At 34.2% G+C, this 24,083-nt stretch overlaps 1 protein-coding gene and 1 pseudogene across 2 annotated transcripts; one reads left to right on the top strand and one right to left on the bottom strand.

Moving 5' to 3' along the window:
* Positions 1–7,703: 7,703 nt before the first annotated feature.
* On the bottom strand, positions 7,704–9,274 carry LOC113718307 (purine permease 1-like; annotated as a pseudogene).
* A 471-nt stretch (positions 9,275–9,745) lies between these two features.
* Positions 9,746–22,374, top strand: LOC113717586 (uncharacterized). 2 transcript variants are annotated; one of them, XM_027242341.2, is made up of 5 exons: positions 9,746–10,787; positions 13,047–13,118; positions 14,911–15,191; positions 19,546–21,522; positions 21,876–22,374. In XM_027242341.2, the coding sequence occupies exons 4-5, from the start codon at positions 19,602–19,604 to the stop codon at positions 22,220–22,222; spliced, it is 2,268 nt and encodes a 755-aa protein (XP_027098142.2). In that variant the 5' UTR covers positions 9,746–10,787; positions 13,047–13,118; positions 14,911–15,191; positions 19,546–19,601; the 3' UTR covers positions 22,223–22,374. The 2 variants fall into 2 exon arrangements, with proteins under 2 accessions (XP_027098142.2, XP_027098141.2); XM_027242340.2 differs by having other exon boundaries at positions 9,748–10,787; positions 14,932–15,191.
* The last annotated feature ends 1,709 nt before the right edge of the window (positions 22,375–24,083 follow it).

Raw genomic sequence — 24,083 nt, 5'->3', positions numbered from 1 at the left:
TCATCCATTTCCGACGTACTCAAGAATCGAGCTGACTTCCTTGGCTCTTCCCTCTTTCCTCCAGGTCTGGGTAGCAACGGACTGTTATTGGTACTAAGGCTTCCTGAGTGACTGACGTTGCTAGTCACATCCTTGGCGTAGGGGCTTGTAAAACTTTGACGGCCCACTGTATCTCCCCTGCCTTAGTGAGTTCTGAATTCTAGCCTTCTCCATCTTAGCTAGTCCAACCGCATGCTGTAAATCTCATGGCATGAACATCCGCACAGCTAACTGGATTTCTTCCTTTAATCCTCTTATAAAATAGCTCACAGCGTATGGTTTCGGTAGGTCGACTCTGTTTAGCAATTCTTCGAACGCCTCTTGATATTCCCTTACTGACCTGGTCTTTCTTAGTCCTTTCAGATCTCCCATGGGATTATCATACAGGCAGTCCCCAAACCGCGCCCCCAAAGCCTTCACATACTCCTCCCATGACGGCGGATCTCTAGAAATCCTAGCCTTCATATAGACTTGGTACCATTGCAGAGCTTTACCCTCCAAGTGCATGGCTGCAACTCTAACCTTTGCTCCCAATGGCGTCTCATCCACTTCAAAAAATTGGTCATATTTGTACAACCAACTCTTGAACCCTTCCCCATCGAATCGGGGAAATTCAATACGAGAAAACCTGGTGGGAGTCTGATAGCTCCCCCCATAGCTGTTCCGTTGGCCAGTCTCCGATGACTGTGGGGATCCTTGGTGTCCTTGACTCCGTTGATTGCAAACTTCTAAAACCAGGTTCTTGAGAGCTCCGATTTCCCTCTCAAACTGATCTTTCTGCTCCCTTAGCAAATTCCTAACAGTTTCTTCAAGCTTCCTATTTTCCTGACCTCTAGTGCCTTCCACCATTATTCCTTCCTCCAATGCTGAGCTAGGGTAAACCTAGCTCTGATACTACTGATACGGAAGGCAGAAAAGATCAAAGTCTACACCAGGAGAAATGAGATAAGATGAAGAACATTTCTCGGATGTAGTAGACGAATGATTTATTAACCCAGAGAGAGTACAAGAATGCTGTGAAAGAATCAAGATATTTGGCAGAATGAATGAATTAGTCTCTCTCCCTCTGGCCCTTTTATCCTCGCGGTCTTCACCAACTTGCTTACTTGGCATCAGTTATAACAAACCAACTAACTATTATCCATATGACCTCCTCTGCTAAACTTCCTCTACATGTGAACATAACATGGAAATTACAACATTACTCCCCCTATCATGCGGTAATTACACTCGCATGTCTATTTCTATGTATCAGAAGCCAAAGGGCGACTGATGCTTCCTCAAGCAGAAAGAAGGTATCGCGGCAGGGGGAGCCAATGGGTTCGAGTCGAATGCAGCGGGCTTGTGGGCTTGAGCTGCTTTGGGAAGGCTGCCAGGACTGGAAAGTTTTTTGAGCGGGTTTTGATAATTGGGTGGGTTTTGTTTTAAATTTTTTTTTTCCTGAAGGATGGATGTGATTGATTAACTGCCCTCTCTCTCTCTCTCTCTCTCTCTCTCTCTCTCTCTCTCTCTGGTTAATGAATTTGTTATAAGGGATCTTTCTGTAGAGTAGAGATATTTTAATGCATTTACTGGTCCATAATCAATGCATTGAAAAAATAATCCAAAAACATAAATTTGATGCTCAACAATTTCTGATGATAGTAACCCAAAAAAGGGGAAAAAAACGGAGAAATTATTTGACCACATCCAATTGGATCAAAAGTGGTTTCTTTGGAACTATTAGAATTAGAACAAGGAGTGAAATTCATTTGATTGACAAAAAAAGTATTTGAAAATTTTTACGCGTTACATCTTTAAAATTCCAAAACTCAGTTATACGGGAGAAAAGAGATTGCATTATAAGATTGCTTTTGAAATTCCTTTTCTGGTTGAATTTTTAAGATTCTAAGCAATGAATTATGGCAAGAAATTTTATGACCCTACAGCGTGCATTTTGGGCAGGTCTCTCCTCTTATGAGGTAAAATAAGCAGAAGTGAAAGGAGAGAGCAGTTGGTAACAATCAAGATAAATGGTTTTCTTAGAACATTCAATTTGAATCAAGATCAAGATGCAAAATGGAAAAACTCTGTTGAGCATAAATACATCTGGAAAGACTGTAATACCCTTCATATTTGGTCTGGTTTTTCACGAGATGATGCTTCCCGTCATAGTTAACTGCTGAATTTGACAGAAGGGCTACTAATATGTTATTTTGTTAGATCGAGGGCCAAACCTTTATCTTTAATTATTGGAGAGCTAAAACTTTATCTGGTAAATAGTTGGAGGGCGATTGAGACTCTTTTCCCTATTTAAATCTGCAGTCTCTATATGATTGGCCGAAACAAAGACAAGCACCTTCATAGTACTTTTAGTCAATAGTGAATTTTCCTAGACAATGCAGTGGGGATGAAACAAAATTTTCGTTTCCACACTTTGACGAAGCATTAGAGCCCTGTGACTGAGTTATCTTCCAAGTAATCTGCCAATGTCTTCTTTAATCACTTTCCTCATCAATCCTTGGATGGACATGATATTGAATATGAGCCATAGTTTATGACTTGACTGAATGGGTCATAAGATATTTCTCCCTTGATATGACAGATTAGGACGTCCTTTGAAAAAAAAATAATAATAGCCGATTAGGACGTCCAAATTATTTAGGTTCCATTTGGGGATGCGGTAAAAAAGGATTAATCTCTATATGATTGGCCGAAATAATAAAAAAATGATTAATCTTTTATACACTGACAGTGCATACACTTTCACCATTAGATACATGACATATAATTCAAATTTACATTGAAACTCAAATTTTGCATATGTGCCATGTATCTATCGTGATTGTGTATACATTGTCAATGTATGTAAGATTTATCCATAAAAAGATGCACATTTATAGTACTTTTAGTCAATAATGAATTTCCTTGACAAAGCAATGGGACTGAAACAAAATTTTTCGTTTACACACTTGGAGTAAGCATTGGGAGTCAAGCGATAAAGTTATTCTTCCAAGTAATCTGCCAATGGCTTCTTTTTTTTTTTTGTCATCACAGAGGGTATCTGGGGCCATGGACTGGTAATACCGTACGCCCCAACTAATCCCACTGTGTGGCTGAGAGAGACTGCCCAACATCACCGACCAAAGGGTATCCGGGGATTCGATCCCTGGACGTGGCTCTCGCCCAACTGGGCTACAACCACGGGACCGAACCCCGAAAGGCTTGCCAATGGCTTCTTTAATCACTTTTCTTATCAATCCTTCTGTGGACATGATTTGCTTTGTGACTTAAAGAGCTAAAAATTGCAGGGGAAAAAAAAAGACCAGGCGTAAATGCTTTAACCACACTAAAGTGATTAAGGCATTCCTCCACACTAACGCTCTATTGGTAATTCAATTCAACACTTAAATTTAATGGATTCAGATTTTAACGTGTTCAGATGCGTTTGATAACCAAAAATTGAATATCTGAATTAATTAAGTGACACTGAATTTTCTAGACAAAACTTGCTATAAAAAACAAGCGATAAGTTATTCACTTATCACTGAATGCGATATACACCCAAATGTATTAGATTTAATACTTAACAATTTAATAACTTAATATATTCAAATTTCAGATTTCAATTTTCAGAGTTTAGTTTTTGTCAAACGCAACCTAAGTGACTGGACATTCCTCCACAACTGATTCGAACGTCCAAATTGCTTAACCACACATTTACGTGGGTTGTGGTGCAGTTCTCCATTTTTTTCCAAGTCAAGCATAATTTTCCATTACGAAGCACTGACTGATCTAAATTCTGTGTGGGCTCTACTGGATTTTTCAGTCCAGTCAATAGCGTGTGCTCTTTGTTTACGCTTGACAAGATGTCACTGTTGTTTACTTTCATTTTAGACCAATAAACACGGACACGGGCTAATATCAGTTGTGGCCATTTAGTATAATTCAATTTTATTTATTCCCACTAACTTAGTAAAAAATATATCAAATCTTATAAGAATTACTTACACTAGTTAGACAGAACCAGACAAAATTTAATTAGACATGTATATCAATGCTGTTGTCCCCGAAGAAATCCCTAATTCAACATATCTTTACACAATGTATTAGGCTAAATCAAAACAAACAAGTACATCAGCAAAATTTATTGGATAATTATCATGCAGGTTTGATTAGGAGCATTAAAGTCAAGAATTCTATCGAAAATTCTTGTCGAAAATGAAAATATTGAGAAAAAACATATATATATATATATATATATATATATATATATATATATATAATGTGTGTATTGATCATGTGAAGCATATATATGCATGTTTGCCAATAATTTCTAAATTATTCGCAATGTCGGTCTCGAAAATGACTACATGTCCAAGTCTTCTCTTAGAAGAAAAATTTTTTGTTGTGCATCTGTTGACTAGACTTTTATATATGCATGTTTGCCAATAATTTCTACATTATTTGAGGTGCATTATTCCTGTTGACTAGACTTCAATCGTATTTAACTCTTCATTGTCACATCTGCACAAATCGAAGTAGGCCCATTACAAAAGCCAGAGGCCTTTCTCTCTGCTTTCTCTCTTGCTTTTCAGTTATTTTTTTGTTTTAAATTCTTGGGGGAGTTTTCTGGGTTAAAAAGAGGCACTCTTTTTCTCACTAGCTGTTTTAATGCAAGTAAACTGTCCAAGTCTAGCATTCATAAAGATCAATAACCTTCAAAAGGTCAAAAAAAAAACAATTAATTTAGTGATTCAATATTTTCTACCATATATTTAAAAAATAAGAACGCCATGAAATTCCACATATACATAATAAGTGACGAGATTGATAATTTGATACAACCTTGCTATTTTAGTAAACATGGTTAACTTTTTTTTTTTGGGTCATACCCTCTCAGCTCGTCTAGTTAATAAGGTTCGGATGAACAATAAAGCTTTTAACTTTACAAAACCCCCAACTTAAGCACAAACAGTAAGAACAAATATTAAATTAAATCTAGAGGCACAATTTCCTCATGTTCTCTCTTTGTCTCTCTCGTATCTTGAGGCATCTTCGATCAAAAAGCAAAGAAGAAAAAAGCTAATCTAGTCTCTACCCTATTCCCTAAACTTAACAAAAATTTAGCTCACATCAAATCTACAAATAATAGATCACTACCAATCGATTGTTAAAATTGCACGCACATATACTCAATTCCCAACATATGGCTCATATGTGGCTGTGAAACTTCTCCATATCTTGTATTCCATGAAATAGAAATTTGTTCATGTCAAGAGGTTTTTATAATATCACTCAGCTCTCTTGGAATTTTTAAAATCTCACTTATTTCGCCTATCAATTTGACAAAACTAAATATTCCTAAGACCACAAATTAATAACATTACCCTTACTCTTAATAACTATTTAACTTAAAAGCCGTAAATTAAAAAAATTTCTATCGAACAATGGTCTATATTTCTCTATATTAGGGTCATGGTAGGTTAATAAAGAACATGGATAAATTAAATATGATCAAGGTCAACCACTTTGGAGGATATTGATGAGTAATTAACACCTTAAAAATTTTGTAGATAGTTATAATTAAGGAAGTCAAGAAATTTTTTTGGGAAATATGTTTTAATACATGTTGTAGTTTAAGTTGTATTAAAAACTAAAATAATCTGTTCATACATGTGAATTTTTCAAGGTGTAAATTTTGCTTTTATTCCAATACAACTAAAATAAATAGTCTAAGTCAACAAATTTAAACCTTATACAAATTTAATCTTATTTTATTTTTATTGTTGTTATAAGCTTCACAAGTTGGATAGCATAAGAGTAGTATTGAAACAAAAGTTTTATCTTTCCTACATTTTCTCCAAAGGGGCTAAAATTTTACAAGAAATGTTAATCCAAAGGAGGTAAGTAAGATTTACAAAACCTCAGGAGATTTGAATGACATTATAAAAAATCTCTGGGGAGGTTTATGAAATTATCACTATGTTTTATGACTTGACTGAATTTTCATAAGACATTTCTACCTTGAATTTTCCTAACATAGTAGGTCGTCCTCTCTCACAAAAAAAATGATTAGGACGTCCAAATTATTTAGGACTCGTTTGGATTGCGATAACTTATTAAAAAGTACTTTCTAAATATAGCTTTGAATAAAAGTATTTATTAAGTGCTTAAATACTTTTAAGTATATTGTTTAGAAATGTAGTTTAATAAGTACTTATTGTATTGGATAGCATGTAATTTAAAATTTTTTAAATATATTTATCTCTTTATTTAGTTCATAATATAGGATAAAATAATTAAGTTTAATGTTTTATTTTTTAAATCACAAAAATCACTCTAAAAATACCAAATTTGAACTCCAAGGGGACAGAAGGAGAAGGAGAGAGAGGGAGGAAAGAAAGAAAATAGAGAGAGAGAGAGAATCACCGGTTGGCACTTGCACTAGCACCAATGGAGGTGTGGTCAATGCTGGCCGATGGCGGAGGTGGTAGTAGACTAAGGTGTGGGAAGGAAGAAGAAGAAGAAAGAAGGGGAAAAATTTTTTATGCATTTTTGGATATTGTAGGTGTGGGTTTTAAAAATTTTGAGAAGTTTTTTTAGATTATCGTAACTAAAGTTGTTAAAAACTTTCTAAAAGAAAAACTAGGCAAAAAACTTACCTTCCTAACAGACTCTTTGTCACATTTGATTGCTGTAATTTTTATAATATTAATAATATCACTCATACTAGTTTAGTGTAGTTAAATTTTATTTTTTACATCAACTTAGTGAGAAATATATCAAATCTTATAAAAATTACATTTATTAGATGAAACTAGAAAAAATTTAATTAGACATGTACAACAATGCTTTGTTGTAAGGTTTAGAGTTCTTCTTGAATAAAAAATTAAAAAAAAAACTGCAAAGTCTTTGAGATATCTTACATTGCTCCCTAGAGGTTTATCATAATTACAACTGCCTCTCGTAATAATTTACTTAAGGGTCTAATGAGGACAAAAAATTGAAGAAAATTTTGAAGTGAGACTACTAACTCGAGAAACGGAAAGTTAGTTGTTGCCGTGGTATAGTCCTCATGGAAAGAGTAGTATGGTTCTGTTAATTGCCCTTGCAATATAGCTTTGTTTATCTTTTAGTCTTTATTAGCAGCACAATTGTACTGTTAACTGCTCATTTAACTGTTGTTCTATTTTTCTCAAGTTGTTACAGTTCGATCACGTTCTTTAAATCCTTTGCTTATAGTATATGTATATGTATGTAGGTATATATATATACACACGTATATATAGAGAAACATACATATACATATACATATATATACATACATATAGAGATACATACATGTACATACATATATACACACGTATATACATACATGCGCACCATTTTAAATAGGGCAAATTATCCAATTGGCTCTTGAACTCTTTGTCTAGGTAAAACTAAGCCCCTCATCTATTTTTGGCTGACTTTATGCCCTCGAACTTGTAAAATTGGGCACCCGTAACCCTTTTAGCCAGTTTCTCCAGTTTTGCAACCGGAAGGCCAATTCACACGAATGCCATTGTGCTTCTTCAAAGGACATTTTTGTCCACATCTTCTAAGCAAAAAGGGAACAACTCCTCGTCCTTCCCTCTGCAAAACCCTCGCCGCCGCCGCTTTCTCAACCTGACCCTCATCCGATTTTAACCTTGCTTTGTCTTGAGATACATCAGCTCCACCACCGGCAAAATCAAGCCGTACAAAGCCGCGGCTGCAAGCGTCATGAGGAACCCCAAAAAAAAACATCTTGGTGGACTCACCCTTGGGCTGGTCACTACTGGTGTGCATAGCCAGAACCCTAGCTCCCACGGCCAGCAAAACAATGGTGTTGACTGAATATGCAGCAAACTTCTGCTGGACAAGAAGGAAAGCAAAGACAGCAGTGAAAGCTAGCTGTGAAGCAATGATGATGGAAGAGGTCGAAACAAAGAGCCGAGCCATTCCGTAGGCGTAGAAGTAGTCGCCTATGCTGGTCAAGAGGCCGATGGCGGCGGCGGCAATGAATAGAGGATATTTCATCAATACTAGCTTGGTGTTTGGCCTTTCAATTTTGCGGCCATGGAAATAGGAGATGAGTAGTGGGATGGCAATAATAGGAAATCCTACGGTTTGTAACCAACCGAAAGCCAGATTCTTTTGCCTCTTTTGACAAAGTAGAGACGCATGATTATAGAGTGATTAGACCAGTCTTTTGTCCTCTTGATTAGTTTATAAATTTTTTCTCCCAGCAAACTAGATTGCGTCAAAAAAATAGCTCAATTGAACCAGTTCAAGGTCAATGCATACAAAAAGAAAAAAGGAAAGAAGAACCGATTGGAAACACCTAAGAAGACCCTCAGGCTTAGAAGGGATCCAAGTACTCCTCAAGGCTTCTCAGCGATCTGACGAGGAAAACCCCGTCTGAATTCCGACGAACCCAAGAAGCTTCCGCCGCTCCGTGCCAGTGGCATTTCCGATGCCAGAGTCTCCTCCTTCAAGTTGCCAAGTGCTGGAAAGAGAATAGAAGGCTCTGAAAGTGTCCTGAACGTGACCACAGCGGAAGATAGGAGCGGGCCTGGGGTGAAGGACGGCGAGGAGAAAGAAGCTGATTCCGGCAACGCTGATGAGGAAGTAGAGAGCTGAAATTACGGTAATGGGTAGGGGAGTTCGAAGTCGGGATGGGATTTGAAGTGGTGAAATTACGACTTGGCCGGAAGTGATGAATTTTTCTGCTTCGATCTGTCGAAAGTTGAAACTTGCCAAAGCTGCGACAAAAATGCCCTTCGAAGAAGTACAATAACATTCGTGTGAATTGGCCTTCGGTTGCAAAACCGGAGAAATTGGCTAAAAGGGTCATAAGTGCCCAATTTTACAAGTTTGAGGGTTTAAAGTCAGGAAAAAATAGATGAAGGGCTTATTTTTACCTAGACAAAGAGTTCAAGGGCCAATTAGATAATTTGCCCTTTTAAATATTTTGAGTTAAAAAAAAACCAATTTGCTTACCTAAGGAAAAAAAAAAACAATTTCCTCAAGTTCTCTCTCTCGCGCCTAGAACGCCTCCCGTCGACCAAGAAGCAAAGAAAAATGCTAATCTAGTCTCCGCCCGATTCCCCAAACCTGACAAAAATTTAGCTCACATTAAATCGACAAATAAGAGATGACTACCATTGGATTATTGCACATACATGTACTCAAATCCCCACACGGCTGATGTGTGGCTGTGGAGCTTCTCCATATCTCTCGTATTCCATGACATACGAATTTGTTCATGTCAGAAACTTTTTATAAGGTAGTCGTATGCGAGGTTATTATACACATTAGCTGCCTAGGGAGCCCCTAACTTATTCTAATTATCAAATTTTAGTCGCTCATATATTTCAAGTCTTAAAATCACTCACCAACAATAAAAAAATGTTAAAATTTGACTTTTTTCGGTCTATTTCCATTGTTAGATTCATCAAATTTTACCTTCAAATTTATTAACTTTAATGTAGAAATAGATCGAAGAATCAAAATTAGATACTATTTATTTTTGAGGGGATTATATGAGACTTGAAATAGATAAAATACTGGAAGTTGATAATTTGAATAGTTTAAAAACACTTTAAAATAGTTTACCATACTATACAAGATGGAAAAGTCATATGCAAGGTCTACTTTACCGCCACGGTGCCATCACTATCATATTTATAAAGGTACTCTTCTCCAAAGACCAAAAAAAGAATAAAAAATAGAAATAAAGAAGAGTTGTTGTGCTTCAATCCATTTATATATGTTCCTTATGACAAGACGAGTATACATCCACGTTCTGGAAAAGAAATTGAATATGGAGAAAGCTTATTTCCTCTTCCTTGCAGCCTTGGTCGCAAGCCTAGGTACAGCTTCCTCAAGTACCACTAACGTTGTTGCCCATAACAACACCAGTGATCATGATCTAGGCGCTCTTCTTGCCTTCAGGGCTGCCATTTCCGACCCCCAAAATATCCTTCCAGTCAATTGGTCCACTTCTACCTCTGTTTGTAACTGGATAGGAATCACTTGTAACAGACGCCATCGAAGAGTCGCCGCCATACAGCTTCCCAAATTGGGCTTATTTGGAACCATTCCTCCACAGTTGGGGAATCTCTCCTTCTTAGTCTGGCTGGATCTTGAAAACAATAGCTTCCATGGAAATCTTCCAACTCAGATGGTTCATTTGCGTCGACTCAAGCACATCAACTTTGCATTCAATAGCTTTGATGGTGAATTTCCATCATGGTTGGGAGCTTTATATCGACTTCGTTATCTTTCGTTCCATAGTAACAGAATTTCTGGTTCATTGCCAACAACGCTCTCTAATGCAACGATGTTAGAGACCATCAGGTTAGGTACGAACCTCATGACTGGAAATCTGCCTCAAGACTGGAGCGCTTTACAGAACTTGGAGTTCCTTGACATGGGAAATAACAAACTTGAAGGCCCTTTGCCTCGGTCTTTATTTAACCTTTCGTCATTGCAGCACTTTAGTTTTTCGAATAATACCTTATCTGGTTACCTTCCGGTACGTATCTGCCATCATCTGCCACAACTCCAAGGGCTTTATTTGTCATATAACGAGTTTAGCGGCGCAGTCCCTGCTGGTATTGGAGGTTGTCCGAGGCTTCAAATCTTGTCCTTGTCATACAATAATCTGGCAGGAAATATTCCACGAGAAATTTGGAATCTAACTGCGCTTAGGAACCTATATCTAGGTGCAAACGATATTCAAGGTACCATTAGATACGTTTTCTTTATTTTGAGTTACAATTTCCTCTAGAAAAATACTTTACCCTATTGTGATTTAGTGCTTTCCATCAAATTCCTATTACTTCATCTATCCTATTGAAGTTCCCATATTTTCTTTTTTTGGCTGTTCTAAAATATTTGTTATGTTTGACATTCCTAACTATTTTATATTCTGAAATTCAACTTATACCCTTCATTAATGATGCAGAAAAACAAATGTGATGGGTTTGTTTTCTATTTTTTACTTTAACCAGCATATGATTAAGGGTAAAAGTGAAACAAAAGGAAAATTTTTTTGATGGAGTGTACTGTGTATAAAAAACACATATCCCCAATCATGACTAAATATATGGGGCGTAGGAAGTATGATTTTAAAAAATATATAACTCTTATGGTTTGAATTAGAATGTCAAAGTCACAAAAACCGTTGCTTTTAGTGAAACTAGCTTTCTTTTTAAGCAAGGGAGGGGTGGAATTTAAGAAACAGGGAAGGAACAAGAAGAGTAGAACCCAAGGAACTAGCATAAATGTCTAGATGTAATTGTCTAAAAACTAAAATTACTTAAATGGCCAAGATATGTAAGTGTAGTGTGCATTACAGTTTAGTTCATTACTATTTAGCGCTTTTTCGCATAACTTTCCTATCTTTTCAAAATTTATAAACAAGCCCTTATGGTTAACAAGTAATTTCCATCTTTACATTGGAGTATATTTGACATTTTAGTCATTTCCGTTTAGGTTTGTCAATGAATCGGATTTTATCCAAATTCAACCCAAATCCACTGTACTTGAATTGGATTTGGAATTAATTTCTCAAATCTAGACTCTACTCAATCCCAGACCCTATAAAAGGGTTACGGATCTCTGTAGTGTTTGCTTTTCTATGATCCACATCCAAATCCAAACCCATATCAAACCCTACCCAGACTCATATATATAATTAAATTATATGTACATACATATATATTAGTAAATTTATAAAATATTCTAATATTCTATGGTCATTGGATCGAATACAGTAAAACTTCAAGATTGTTTTCTCTTTTCAAGTTAATCCTAGTTGTAATTGTAATTAGTAAATACTTTTTTGGAAAAAAGAAAAAAAGTATAGGCAAATAAATGAAAAATTGGACGTAGATACAATTGAAGTTTTAAAAATAAATCGAAGCAGTCTATAATAGTTATTTTTTGGTTCATAATATTGCATTCAACTTTTTATATATTAATTTTATTATTTAAAAATAAAAATTGGATGGCGTTTATATTGTTTTGAAATCTATATATTTTTACTTTAGTGTATTTAGAAAAATACAGCGGGTACTCATTGGGTACCCAGATCCAGGAGAGTCTGAATTTGTACTTATTTTTTCAGGCCGATAAGGATTTGGATTTGGGTATAGATTCAACTAAATTTAATGGTTCTAGGTCCAATTAAATTTATTGGATCTGAATCTGGATTAAAGGAATCTAACTCGAATCATACCCATTGACATGCCTAATTCGGTTATAGACGGAGAGATCAGTCACCCTGATACTTTAGTTTAAATTATAAGAAGTTTATGTACAAGAGTACAAGTGCTAAATCAAAGAAAAATAATGTGTAATTTACCCATTTCCTTCATGTGGGCTGCGGGATTCGTCGTTAGATATACGTTGTATCATGTTTTAAAGTAATATGCATCTCGTTATTTAAATTCCATCTGTCCACAAAACTCTGCCAAAAACACGACGTAGTATGATCACTATAATTCACAAGATATAGAAACAAGGAGGTGGACCACGGATTGAGATGACCACTATAGCTGTAATGGTTCCAATTTCCAAACAAGTTGCAGCCAATATGGTAAATCATTTTCTTTTCAAAACTACTTAGCACCCTTTTCCGGGAGCACAGTCCATAAATACTTCTCCTTTATACATACATACATAATATATATATATGGTAAATCATTTTATTTTGAAAACTACTTAGTACCCTTTTCCGGGAACACAGTCCATAAATACTTCCCCTTTATAAATGCATACATAATAGATATATACACGCACATATGTGTGTGTTTGTGTGTGTATATACAAATTGAACTTGAATTATTCCGGGAACACATGTAAATCATCTTATCTTGCAAACTACTCAGTACCATTTTCGGTAGCTTAAGATGTATTTCTTAAAACAATTGCTTGTATATATGCATACATACATTTTCAAGCAATTATGTAAATATCATGATTGATCCACTCTACAGGTCAAATCCCAGCAGATATCGGCAATCACACTAATTTGCAGCAATTAGGCATACAGTTTGCTAACCTGACAGGTAACAACCAGATACTTATTGATGTTTACTTATGTTATCATAAGCTGATTAAATCAAGGTTTCAAAACCCCATGACTAAAAAAAAATGATTTCACTAAGGGTCACCGTTCACTCGTTGGCCTAACTATAATTAGATCACAATTGCTCTGTGACATCATAAATACATTATCAATTGATTTACATTTATTACTTACCTAAATTGAAGTACTCATACAAACTCCCTTCTCTTTCTACAATAAATTACTTTAATCTTTATTCCAACTAAATAAGTGATATTTCTAAGTTGTCCCAATAAAATCATGGAAAAAGCATTCTTAAACTATTAATAGTTGAGAGTAGTAATTGCTCACATAAAACAACATAATGCATCTTAACTTTTCTAAGATTATACTTCACTGCCAATAAAAATATTATATGGAGAAAATTTTCATTAATTTGTAGAAAGAATACAAGGACAAAGAAACCAATTACTTTAGTAAATTATAAAAGTCAAATTTACACAAACATATAAAGTATTTGAAACAAATTGAGTTAGAGAAGATATAGAGAGAAATAGATACATAAATAAATATTTGTATAATTTGTGAGGAAATAGAGAGGATACAGCCAACACAATAATCTTCTTTGTAAAGCAATTATCTTCATCAAATGCTAAGATTATTCTTAATCAGTCAAATCCATATATGCTTAGTCATTTTCCTAAGGCCCACTATGCACTAATTACTCGTCTTTTTTCTCTATAAATAAAGATTCTAGTGTTAGGGTCTCTTAATCTCTTCCCTATCATTCCCGACCTCTTCTCTATCTCTCTCTATTAGATTAATTGATCTATTATTTTTATGATTTATTAAGTTGGTTTTGGCTTTAATATTTTCTTATATACTAATTCTTTTGCTCAATGTACTTTTTAAAAAACTTTATTCAAAATGTTATAATGAGCAATCATAATAGCGTTAAGGTGCATGACACAGGAATTTGCAGTTGCAATTCACATCTAGCAAAAAACTAGTGCTCACTAATATATTACATGATCTAGATATGAGAAAAAATCTTCCATTGGCTGATACACTCAATAAGAATGGCTTTAGAGTTGTACTAGAATTGGATAAAATAATCTTATCCAAGAAAAGAATAATGTTGCATGATGTTTCTCTTTGTGATGGCATGTTCAAAATAAGCAACACTAAAGTGTCTAATTCTGCTTATTTTATTGAGTCGCCAATTGATTATGCAAGTAATAAAGAAAAGAAGTGTCACACCTGCATTCAATAAAAATTAATTGGATTACCATTTCCTAGGGCTAAAATACTAGTTTCTTTAAACTTGTACATTCAGATGTATGTAAGTTAAATGTTTTTCTAACAAGATGTGTCAATAAGTATTTCATTAATTTATTGATGATTGTTCTAGATTTATTCATGTGTATCTTATGAAAACAAAATATGAATGTTTTAACATGTTCAAATCTTATAAGTCACTTCGTCAAAACCAATGGAATGTGAAAATCAAAATATTGAGAAGTGATAGGAGAGGTGAATATTTTCCTACTAAATTCTCAGTATTTTATGAATAAAATAATATTATACACCAATCTGGTACACTATATACTTTATAACAAAATGGTTTGATTAAAAGAAAGAATAGAACTTTGGAAGACATGGTTAATTCTATATTTTTTAATTTTGGTTTGCCAAAGAACTTACTGGGTGAAGCATTCAAGCGCTTTAATGTACAATCTATTTCTACATCAAATGAATGTAAACACTGATTGCCTTTTCGGCTTATTTTGGAGAAACTACATCTCTCCGTGCAGAAGCTTGGGCTCTCCTTATCGGTCTTCAAACGTGTAAACATAGGGGATTCGAAAATATAAGTGTGCAATCAGATTCGCTACTCTTAGTTGGGATCATTCAACGAAGCACTCAATGTCCGTGGCAGATTCGAAGGGAGATCAGGCAGATTTGGAAGCTCCTGCAGGAACCTATTCATTTTTCACACTGCTATCGAGAGGCTAACACAGTTGCTGATGCGTTGTCTAATGTGGGCGTTTCCCACCCACATCAAAAGGTCAAGGTATATGACAGCTTTACTATGTTCCCAAGGGAAGCTCGTGGGGCAATTCGCCTTGACAAATTAGGTTTACCTTCAATTCGGAAAATAAGACGTATGTAACACGAGTTTATGCTTTGTAATTTTCTCTCATCAATAAAATAAAAAAGTTATTAAAAAAAAAAAATGAATGTAAAAACAACATTCTTAACTGCTGATTTAGATGAGACTGTATATGTGGAACAACTAGAAGGTTTTGTTATACCTGAAAATGAAAAGAAAGTATGCAAACTGATTAAGTCATTATATAACTTAAAACAAGTACCTAAATAATCGCATGAGAAATTTGAATCATATTACTTTCAAGTGGATTTAGGTACACTAATGCTAATAAGTATATTTATTCCAAGTTCACTTAAGAAAATGGTGTAATCATTTGTCTCTATATAGATGACATGCTTATTCTTGATATAAATATAACAGATGTGGAGGACACTTCTATATTAAGAAGTATCTTTCTTCAAATTCCAAAATGAAGGACCTTGAAAAAGAGATGCTATTTGGGTATTAAACTTAAGATAAATAGTGAGGGTTAATCTTTATGAAAATTTCACTATAATGATAAGATATCGAACAAGTTTCGATATCTAAATATTAAAAAAATGAGTAGTCCTTTTGTTCCTAACTTGAAATATGTGAACATTCTCACAATCCAATTACTCAAATTGAATATACAAGTGCAATGGAAGTTTGATCTATACAATGCATTGTGCAAGACTAGATAGTTCATATGCAATTTGTTGACTTGTAAGATATATCAAGATTGCATGTATGAACCATTAGAAGTCCACTGAAAGAATTCGTGGTTATCTTAAAAGGATTAAGAGTTTAGGGCTTTTTTATAATAATTTTCACTGGTGTTTGAAGGTTACTCTAATGCTAGTTGGTTTAGACATGATCACAGTTCCAGAACCGTTGGTTCAAGTTTAAAAACTGATTGTTCCAATTCTTTTGAAAGGTAGAACTTAAACCGGACCTTATAGAGATGATTACGATTACGGTTCTTGAACCTCTGGTTCAAGTCATGTTTTCGATTTCTTCCGATTATAGTTCAAGTTATTTTAACTATATTTAAACACTTGTTATTATAAATTGATTTTAAGAAAATATGGCAGTGAATTAAAAGGAAAAGAAAAAACTTTATTGTGTTATAATGTGCCAGAAAAAAAAAGTGATGCAAATTTTATGAAAAACTATCTCATTGTTGATTAGATTAGATTCGTCTTGGATTTAGATTAGTCATGGAGTATAGAGATACTAATAAAATGGGACAATGCGTTATTGAAATACGATTGGAATTGCTGGTATTAAATGTTGACTATTGATATTAAACTCTAAATTGGTCTAATATATTTAGGCAGCAAATATTTTCTTAGACAATTTGCACGGGTAATAAACCATTGGTTCTGATTTGGGTTCAAAATTTTGGTAAGTCTAAACCTAAACCATTAGTCACGATTATAGTTCCGATTTCGATTTCCAAAATTCGATTCAGGTTCCAGTTCAACAAACTGTCAGGTTGATTTCGATTCAATTCTGGTTCAGATCTAAATTATGGCCACCCCTAAGTTGGTTCACTAGTGTCAATGATATGAATTTCGCACTAGGTGGATATTCATTTTGGGTGGTGCTAGTGCAATTTCATGGTTTCTGAGAAGCAAATGGTAATTGCTTATTCCACTATGCAATCTGAATTTATAACTTTGGCCACTACATTCAAAGAGGTGGAGTGGTTTAGGAATTTGTTACTTGATATTAAGTTATTGCCGCAACCTATTCTCTGGTCTCTATATACTGTAACATCAAAGCCACTATTTCTGAAGTCTTGAAAAAGTGTATTATGATAACTCTAGACATATTAGTCTAAATATGTCTAAGACACTAGTATCTTGGACAAGTATGAAAAGATGGCCTCATGACTATTGTATATCTAAGAACATCCAACAACTTAGCGGATTGGTTGATTAAGGCTTTATTAAGGGGCTTAGTGAATTTGACGTGGTTCGGAATGGGATTGAAATTCTTCATCTAGAATCACTTAGCAATGGGAATTGAGCCTTTATTCTAATATTACTAGTATGATTATGAGCACTAGTACTTTTGTGTACCATTCCACCTATTAGTGCATGATGATATTAATAGATTATGTGTTGAATTTATACTCTTAATGAAGTTTAAAGTTTTTCATGGTACTTTATCTTAGAAATTTTGAAGGTTACTTCACCTATATGATCATCGAAGTGATGCAACTTCTAGAAAAAGTTTGGATTTACTTCTGTTTATGATTATGAATTTAGAAAGGAGCATATGGCTAGTAAAATTACTGAATTTCTTTGTGAATTGATCATGTTCATAATAATGTGTGTGTGGTATATCTAATCTAGTTTGCAAATCAAGGTTTAATGCCATAAGCCACCTTAATTTGGTTAGATTATATTAATATATTTATACTAAAGGAAAAGTTTAAATCAAACTATACTTGCCTTTATGCATAGTTTTTCTAGTACTAGTTTGATATCTCATTTACAAACTACGTGGCGAATTATTAGATTAGTTTGTTAAATAAAATGGGAGATATTCAAATAAGACAAAAATGTACAAATGAAACGTGGAAATGTACAATGACTCTTGAAAGATGTATGAATGGAACTTTAAGGGATATACATGTGTGAAAATTCAAAAGAAACACAAGCAGATCAAGTGATCAAATATCCGGTGTCGCATTCAAGTGTCATTCCAGCCGAATCCATCACCAGACCAAATCATGAAGATTAAAAAGGTACAAACATTAGTCTTTTCAAAGCCAGCCTCATATCCTGTTTGATCAATAGCCATTCGGGGCCGCATCCTTGTTGGTCATAGCATTCAACCGTATCTGGGCCATGATCCAATTTTGATTGCATTTGGATAGGGGTCGACGGGTAGAAATATCTTTTGAGGGATAGGTAGAAATATTCACACATCTTTTGGCATCTTTTCATATTAAAAAGTATCTTATGCCACCAAATAGTTTCTTAAATTTACGGAATTTTTCTGATTACTTGTGCTTTTTGTTGAAACATAGCTTTTTTCTAAATTAATAAGTCTCTTCGCAATTAAACTAATTTTTGTAATTGATCATTCTTGTGAGAAAATTAGAAAATTTGCTATCTCTTTTCTCTAAATCTTCTTGTATTTTAAGGATAATTTACCATAACTCTGTATCAAATATTTTGTATAGTCAAGGTAAATAACATCTTAAGAATAATGTTATCAGGCCTCAAGATCATCATTCTCACCCTTATTTTGCTTAGTGAAATTTAGTGTGGATAAATTTTTACATTCTTAGTACTTTATGTACCATTAACATCAACACTGTCAAGAGTTTAATTTGTGACAATTTCATCTTTGTCAAGCTCCATACTAAATTGACAACAACTTTGATGAACAATTTTGGCTATTAGGTACTTAGTGGATATTGATTAAAACTGGTACAAGGGATCTTTTTGGAAACAATAAAGTTAAATTAGGAAAATGTGTAAATACAAAACGAGAAAATAAATGTAAATAAGTGTATTAAATTGCATATTGGATGCAAATCATTTTACTAACGAATGTTGAATGGGTACCTATTAAAAAATCTTTATGGATTAGGCTAGAAATGTGAAAGAGATAATTTTCCAAATATACCATGAGGTCCCTCTAATAATTTACTTAGCACTATTGAGGCTTTGGATATTAAGCTAATGTCCATTATTTTGAGTCTTATTGTAACGAAATCAGCCTATTTCATACAAAAATGACATGAAAATGTTGACAAGTGATTCTCTTCCTAATTTACCCTTACAATGCACACAAAGGAAATCTTAGTTACATTTTGTAATTTATTATGACATTGGCATTTAAAAGGCTTTAAAATTGAGAAAGTGGCTAATCCTCATCACCTTAAAGGCCACAAATGCACAAAATGGTCTATTTGATTTTTAAGTCCCATATATTGTTGCTAACAAGACTGGATTTTTTCTTTTTATTTTTCTTTTATGGGTGAAGTAACGAATTAAAAAATGCTAAGAAATGATGCAATAAAATGAAAAAATACAAAAAAAATAATTAGTAGACAATGTTTATTAATAAAATGGGTACTTGGGGCAAGTAATGTATTGTTTTCTGTCCACTTCCATTCGATTGTTGCTTATTGTGCATATAGAATATTTGATATATATTTATATTATATTGTTCATATATATTTGATATATATGTATAATTATTATGTAAGTATTCCTCAGTTGAATTGGTTACTCTTCTCATTTAACTTGTTGCGTAATTGGTTTTTGATCAGGTGTTATACCTCGTGGGATTGGTCACCTTTATAAATTGGAGATACTAAGCTTGGGAATGAATTGGTTAAGAGATCCCGTCCCACAAGAGCTATTCAACATTTCAACTCTTAGAGTACTGTCCATAGATGGCAATGATTTTTCGGGCATTCTTCCTTCGACTTTAGATGTTACTTTACCCAATCTTGAGGTGCTTTATCTTGGGGGCAACAAATTTACTGGAATTATATTGCCAACTCTCTCCAATGCGTCTAAATTGACACATCTAGATTTGGAAGATAATAAATTTATTGGTGCAATTCCTGATTCTCTTGGTAACCTAAGATTCCTAGAACGCTTAGCTCTTTCAAGCAACAATTTTACTCTAACTGGAGATATGACCTTCTTCAATTCTATAGGAAATTGCAGATATTTGAGAATATTGTGGCTAGATGAAAATCCACTGAATGGCAATCTTCCAGAGTATATTGGAAATCTTTCCAACTCTCTTGACTCAATTAATATGTCTCATTGTGGACTTGGAGGTGAAATTCCAAGGTCACTAGGCAACTTGAGCAACTTGGAGTTCCTAGATTTGGCAAGCAATGGTTTGACAGGAATAATTCCAAGTTCCATCTCAGATTTAAGACAACTTCAGTGGATAAGTTTTGAAGATAACAAGATACAAGGACCAATTCCAAGTGAGTTTTGTCATATTCCCAACTTAGCATATTTAATTTTGGCAAGCAATAGGCTGTCTAGCAAGGTACCCGAGTGCATAGGGAGTATTTCTTCATTGAGATGGCTCTATTTAAACTCTAACAATCTAACATCTAGCGTGCCAACAAGCTTGTGGAGCCTTACTGATCTGTTGGAGCTTGACTTGTCCATCAATTTTCTCAATGGTTCTTTGCCCTCCCAAATTGGAGACATGAAGGCACTAATCAAACTGAATCTATCAGTGAATCAGTTTTCTGGTGATATCCCTGGCACTATTTGGGCACTACAGGATTTACAAGAACTCTCCTTAGAGCATAATAATCTACAAGGGTTAATTCCAGACTCCATCAAGACAATGTTGGCTTTGCAGCACTTGGATCTATCATTCAACAGTTTAGCTGGTATGATACCTAACTCACTGGAGGTACTCTTGGATCTTCAGTATTTGAATGTTTCCTACAACAAACTACAAGGACCGATTCCTCAAGGAGGACCTTTTAAGAACTTCACAATCCTATCTTTTCTTGCTAATGAAGCATTATGTGGTGCTCCTTGGTTCCAACCTTGTCAAACATTTCATCATAGATCAAAGAAAAAGATACTCTTGCTTGTGTTGCTGCCAATAGGTTCTTCATTCCTAGCCTTGGCCATTTCACTTTTGTTGATGAAAAGGTTTACAAGAAAGAAGACTACGACTTTAGCCCATGATTTGTTTCCAGAAACAGCACATCAAAGGGTATCCTACCATGAACTTCAACGAATAACAAATGGTTTCAGTGAAAGTAACTTGCTTGGATCTGGGACGTTTGGTTCAGTTTACAAAGGGGTATCTGCAAATGGGATAATTTGGGCTATAAAGGTTTTTGATATGCAACTTGATGGCACATCGAAAACTTTTGACTTAGAATGCGAAGTCTTTCGCCGCCTTCGTCATAGAAATTTGATCAAAGTAATCAGTGCTTGCTCTAATCCGGACTTCAAAGCTTTGGTACTAGAATTCATGCCTAATGGAAGTCTGGAGAAATGGCTCCATCTTGGCCACCACGTCCTGAGTATCATACAAAGATTGGACATCATGATTGATGTGGCTCGTGGGTTGGAATATCTTCATTATGGGTATTCATTTCCCATAATTCATTGTGATTTGAAACCTAGTAACATTTTACTAGATGAAGATATGGTCGGTCATCTTAGTGACTTTGGGATTACTAAATTGCTGGGAGATGGAGAAAGCCGTGTACAGACAAAAACCTTGGCAACAATTGGATACATCGCCCCAGGTTATTATTCTTGGCTCTAATCCTATAACTTTTAGTTTTTGGTAAAGCAATCTGGCACGTGCTTTTGAAGCACTCATTAAGATACTTAATAATACTTAACTTGTTATGTGAATACACATTCACAAATATTATTCACCTGCATTTAAATACTTTCTCAAATTAGTTTTACTCTTGTCAAAAAATTGGCTCTTATTATCTTAACGAGTATCCCTAGAACTCGTCAGCCAAACCAAGTTCACAATGCAATATGTCATAACACTTCTATTCCGAATATGAAGACATTATAATCTTTTTAAACTGCTTTCTCTTTTCCCCTGCTGCCATGCTAATGTGAATTTCAATAATTATGATAGAGCATGGATTAGAAGGACTAGTGTCAACAAGGTGTGATGTATACAGTTTTGGCATTACCATGATTGAAGCATTCACTGGAAAACGACCTAAGGATGAGATGTTTAAGGAAGAGATAAGCATTAGGCATTGGATCCAAGAATTACTACCAGGTTCTGTAGATCAAGTTATTGATGTGAAATTACTTCATCCAGAGGACGAACAAGTCGCGAAAAACATAGCTTGTGTATCATCTATCTTGCAACTTGCACTAAGTTGCACTTTAGATGTCCCAGAGAACAGGATCAACATAAAAGATGCCCTCACAACACTTGAGAAGATCAAAACTCAGTTTTTTCAAAGAAATTAGAAGGGCTGAAGTATTCAAGAAGTAGGAAATGATATACAATGATTTTTTTTTTAAGAATAAGTGGGAGGATTCAAATTCGGGACTACTCACTTGCACTCCCTTCCCTCCACATTAATATTTATGAATATGGTGGTTAGATTGCCTTTCTTGTTTTTATTGTTACAGTTGGTTTGCTCTTATTCATTTGCATATGTTGTTTGCAAGAAGTAAACACAATAGATAATTTTGAAAATTGTCCGAGCATATATGACAATTATATATACTTAGTATTTGTCAAACTCTATTTAAAAAAAAAAAAGTAAGCAGGGGAGGAGTGAGATTTAAAAAGTTGAGAGGAGGAAGGGGGATCAAACTCAACTTTAATCTGACAAACATGATATGATAAGTGTGATGAAGTTTAACAAGTTGCAAGGAGTTTTGTTGATTTGACAAGGTATGGTAATTTTATTTTTTAAAAACCTTGCCATTTTAACTCTGGAGGACAAAAGTACTTAGCAAGTAAGGGCATCTAAACAAATATAGTTTTGGATTGGTTTAGTGCAATTACTTTTCAGCCTTAAAATTGCAAGAAACTGAAACATCAACTCCTTTAGTTTTAGGTCAACCTCTGTCTTATTTTATCACATGGGCTACTAAATATCTTGATTCTTATTAACGTTTTTCCCTAATAAATCTAAAATTGAATTTTTAAAATTTATTCTTTCTTACTATCACTTGAGTTGGTCCTCTATTCAATCGCCTTTGTCTCTTCCTCGATAATCTTTCTTTTGCTCATTTACTTATCTTCAAAAGGAAAAAAGATTATTTCTAAAAAATTTCCTCCAAGAATACAATTTTATCACTTTGCCTCCTGAACATTAAATTACATCAATGTCCACCTTCCCCCTCTTATGGTAGTCAAATTTTCTTAATCAAATACAAACAGCAAATGAGTGCTAATTTCCCTTTCATTTCTTCAAATGACATGCACACCCTACTAGTAAAAGGAATAAATAACCACCTAAATATTTTAGGCCTAGTTTCATTTTCAAAATACCCGTTTGTAAAAACATAAATATCAATAACTCTTGCATATATCACCAATAACATAAAAAATATATACATGCCTGAGTAAGAGTTGTGTGCATATGTAAGTCCATTACACATAAGGATACTCCTGGAAACAAAATCATGCCTGAATTATTTGGGAATTATTAGTCTTTTTACTAGTGACATGTGCATGCCATGTAAGAAGATGAAAAAGGAAATCTGTAAAGCAATTTAGAAAATTTAGAAATCATAAAGTGGTGATTGTTGTAAATGAATATTTAGGGGACAAAGTATTGCAATTTGTAAGCTTACATGGGTTTTTTTGGAATTAACCAAAAGGAAAAATTATAAAAAATATATATTGATGAAATTTTCAAATATTGAATTTTCTTGGCTGGCTTTATTTTCTCAGTATACTCTTCAACGCAGTTGTTATAAAATAGATGGATGGAGTTATAGACATCTCATTTCCCTTTCTGTACTTTCTCATATGTTTATGTGATTTTGGCAAAAGTCGTTTATTTAATTTGAAAAGCATCAGAAAATAAAATACAAGCTCGTGCAATGCACGAAATCATGACTAGTTAAGTTGAAAAAACAAAAATTGCCAATCCCTCCCCTACTAAAAAAATTTTAAAAAAAATATCCATAACAAGAGAAGCATGGCTATTAATAATGCCACACTACTTATTTTAAGTTCCTTTTAAAATCATAGATTAACCTTTTTCAATATGAACTCAACTTTTACCAAAACTAAACAAATAGCTGGCGATATTGTTAGAGCTAAAATTAGATACTAGAGCAAATTTTAGTTTAATGGACAACTTCGCCC

The sequence above is a fragment of the Coffea arabica genome, chromosome 11e (assembly GCF_036785885.1).
Source record: "Coffea arabica cultivar ET-39 chromosome 11e, Coffea Arabica ET-39 HiFi, whole genome shotgun sequence".
Classification (NCBI taxonomy): domain Eukaryota; kingdom Viridiplantae; phylum Streptophyta; class Magnoliopsida; order Gentianales; family Rubiaceae; genus Coffea; species Coffea arabica.
Note: the sequence above shows the minus strand (reverse complement) of the source record. Positions and strands in the feature narration are given on the sequence as shown.

Bases quoted from the DNA above. Each gene is read 5' to 3' on its own strand.
- LOC113717586 (XM_027242341.2), top strand. From the start codon at position 19,602: ATGAATTGGTTAAGAGATCCCGTCCCACAAGAGCTATTCAACATTTCA. The intron at 21,523-21,875 runs GTTATTATTCTT...TAATTATGATAG, and splicing joins AATTGGATACATCGCCCCAG to AGCATGGATTAGAAGGACTA.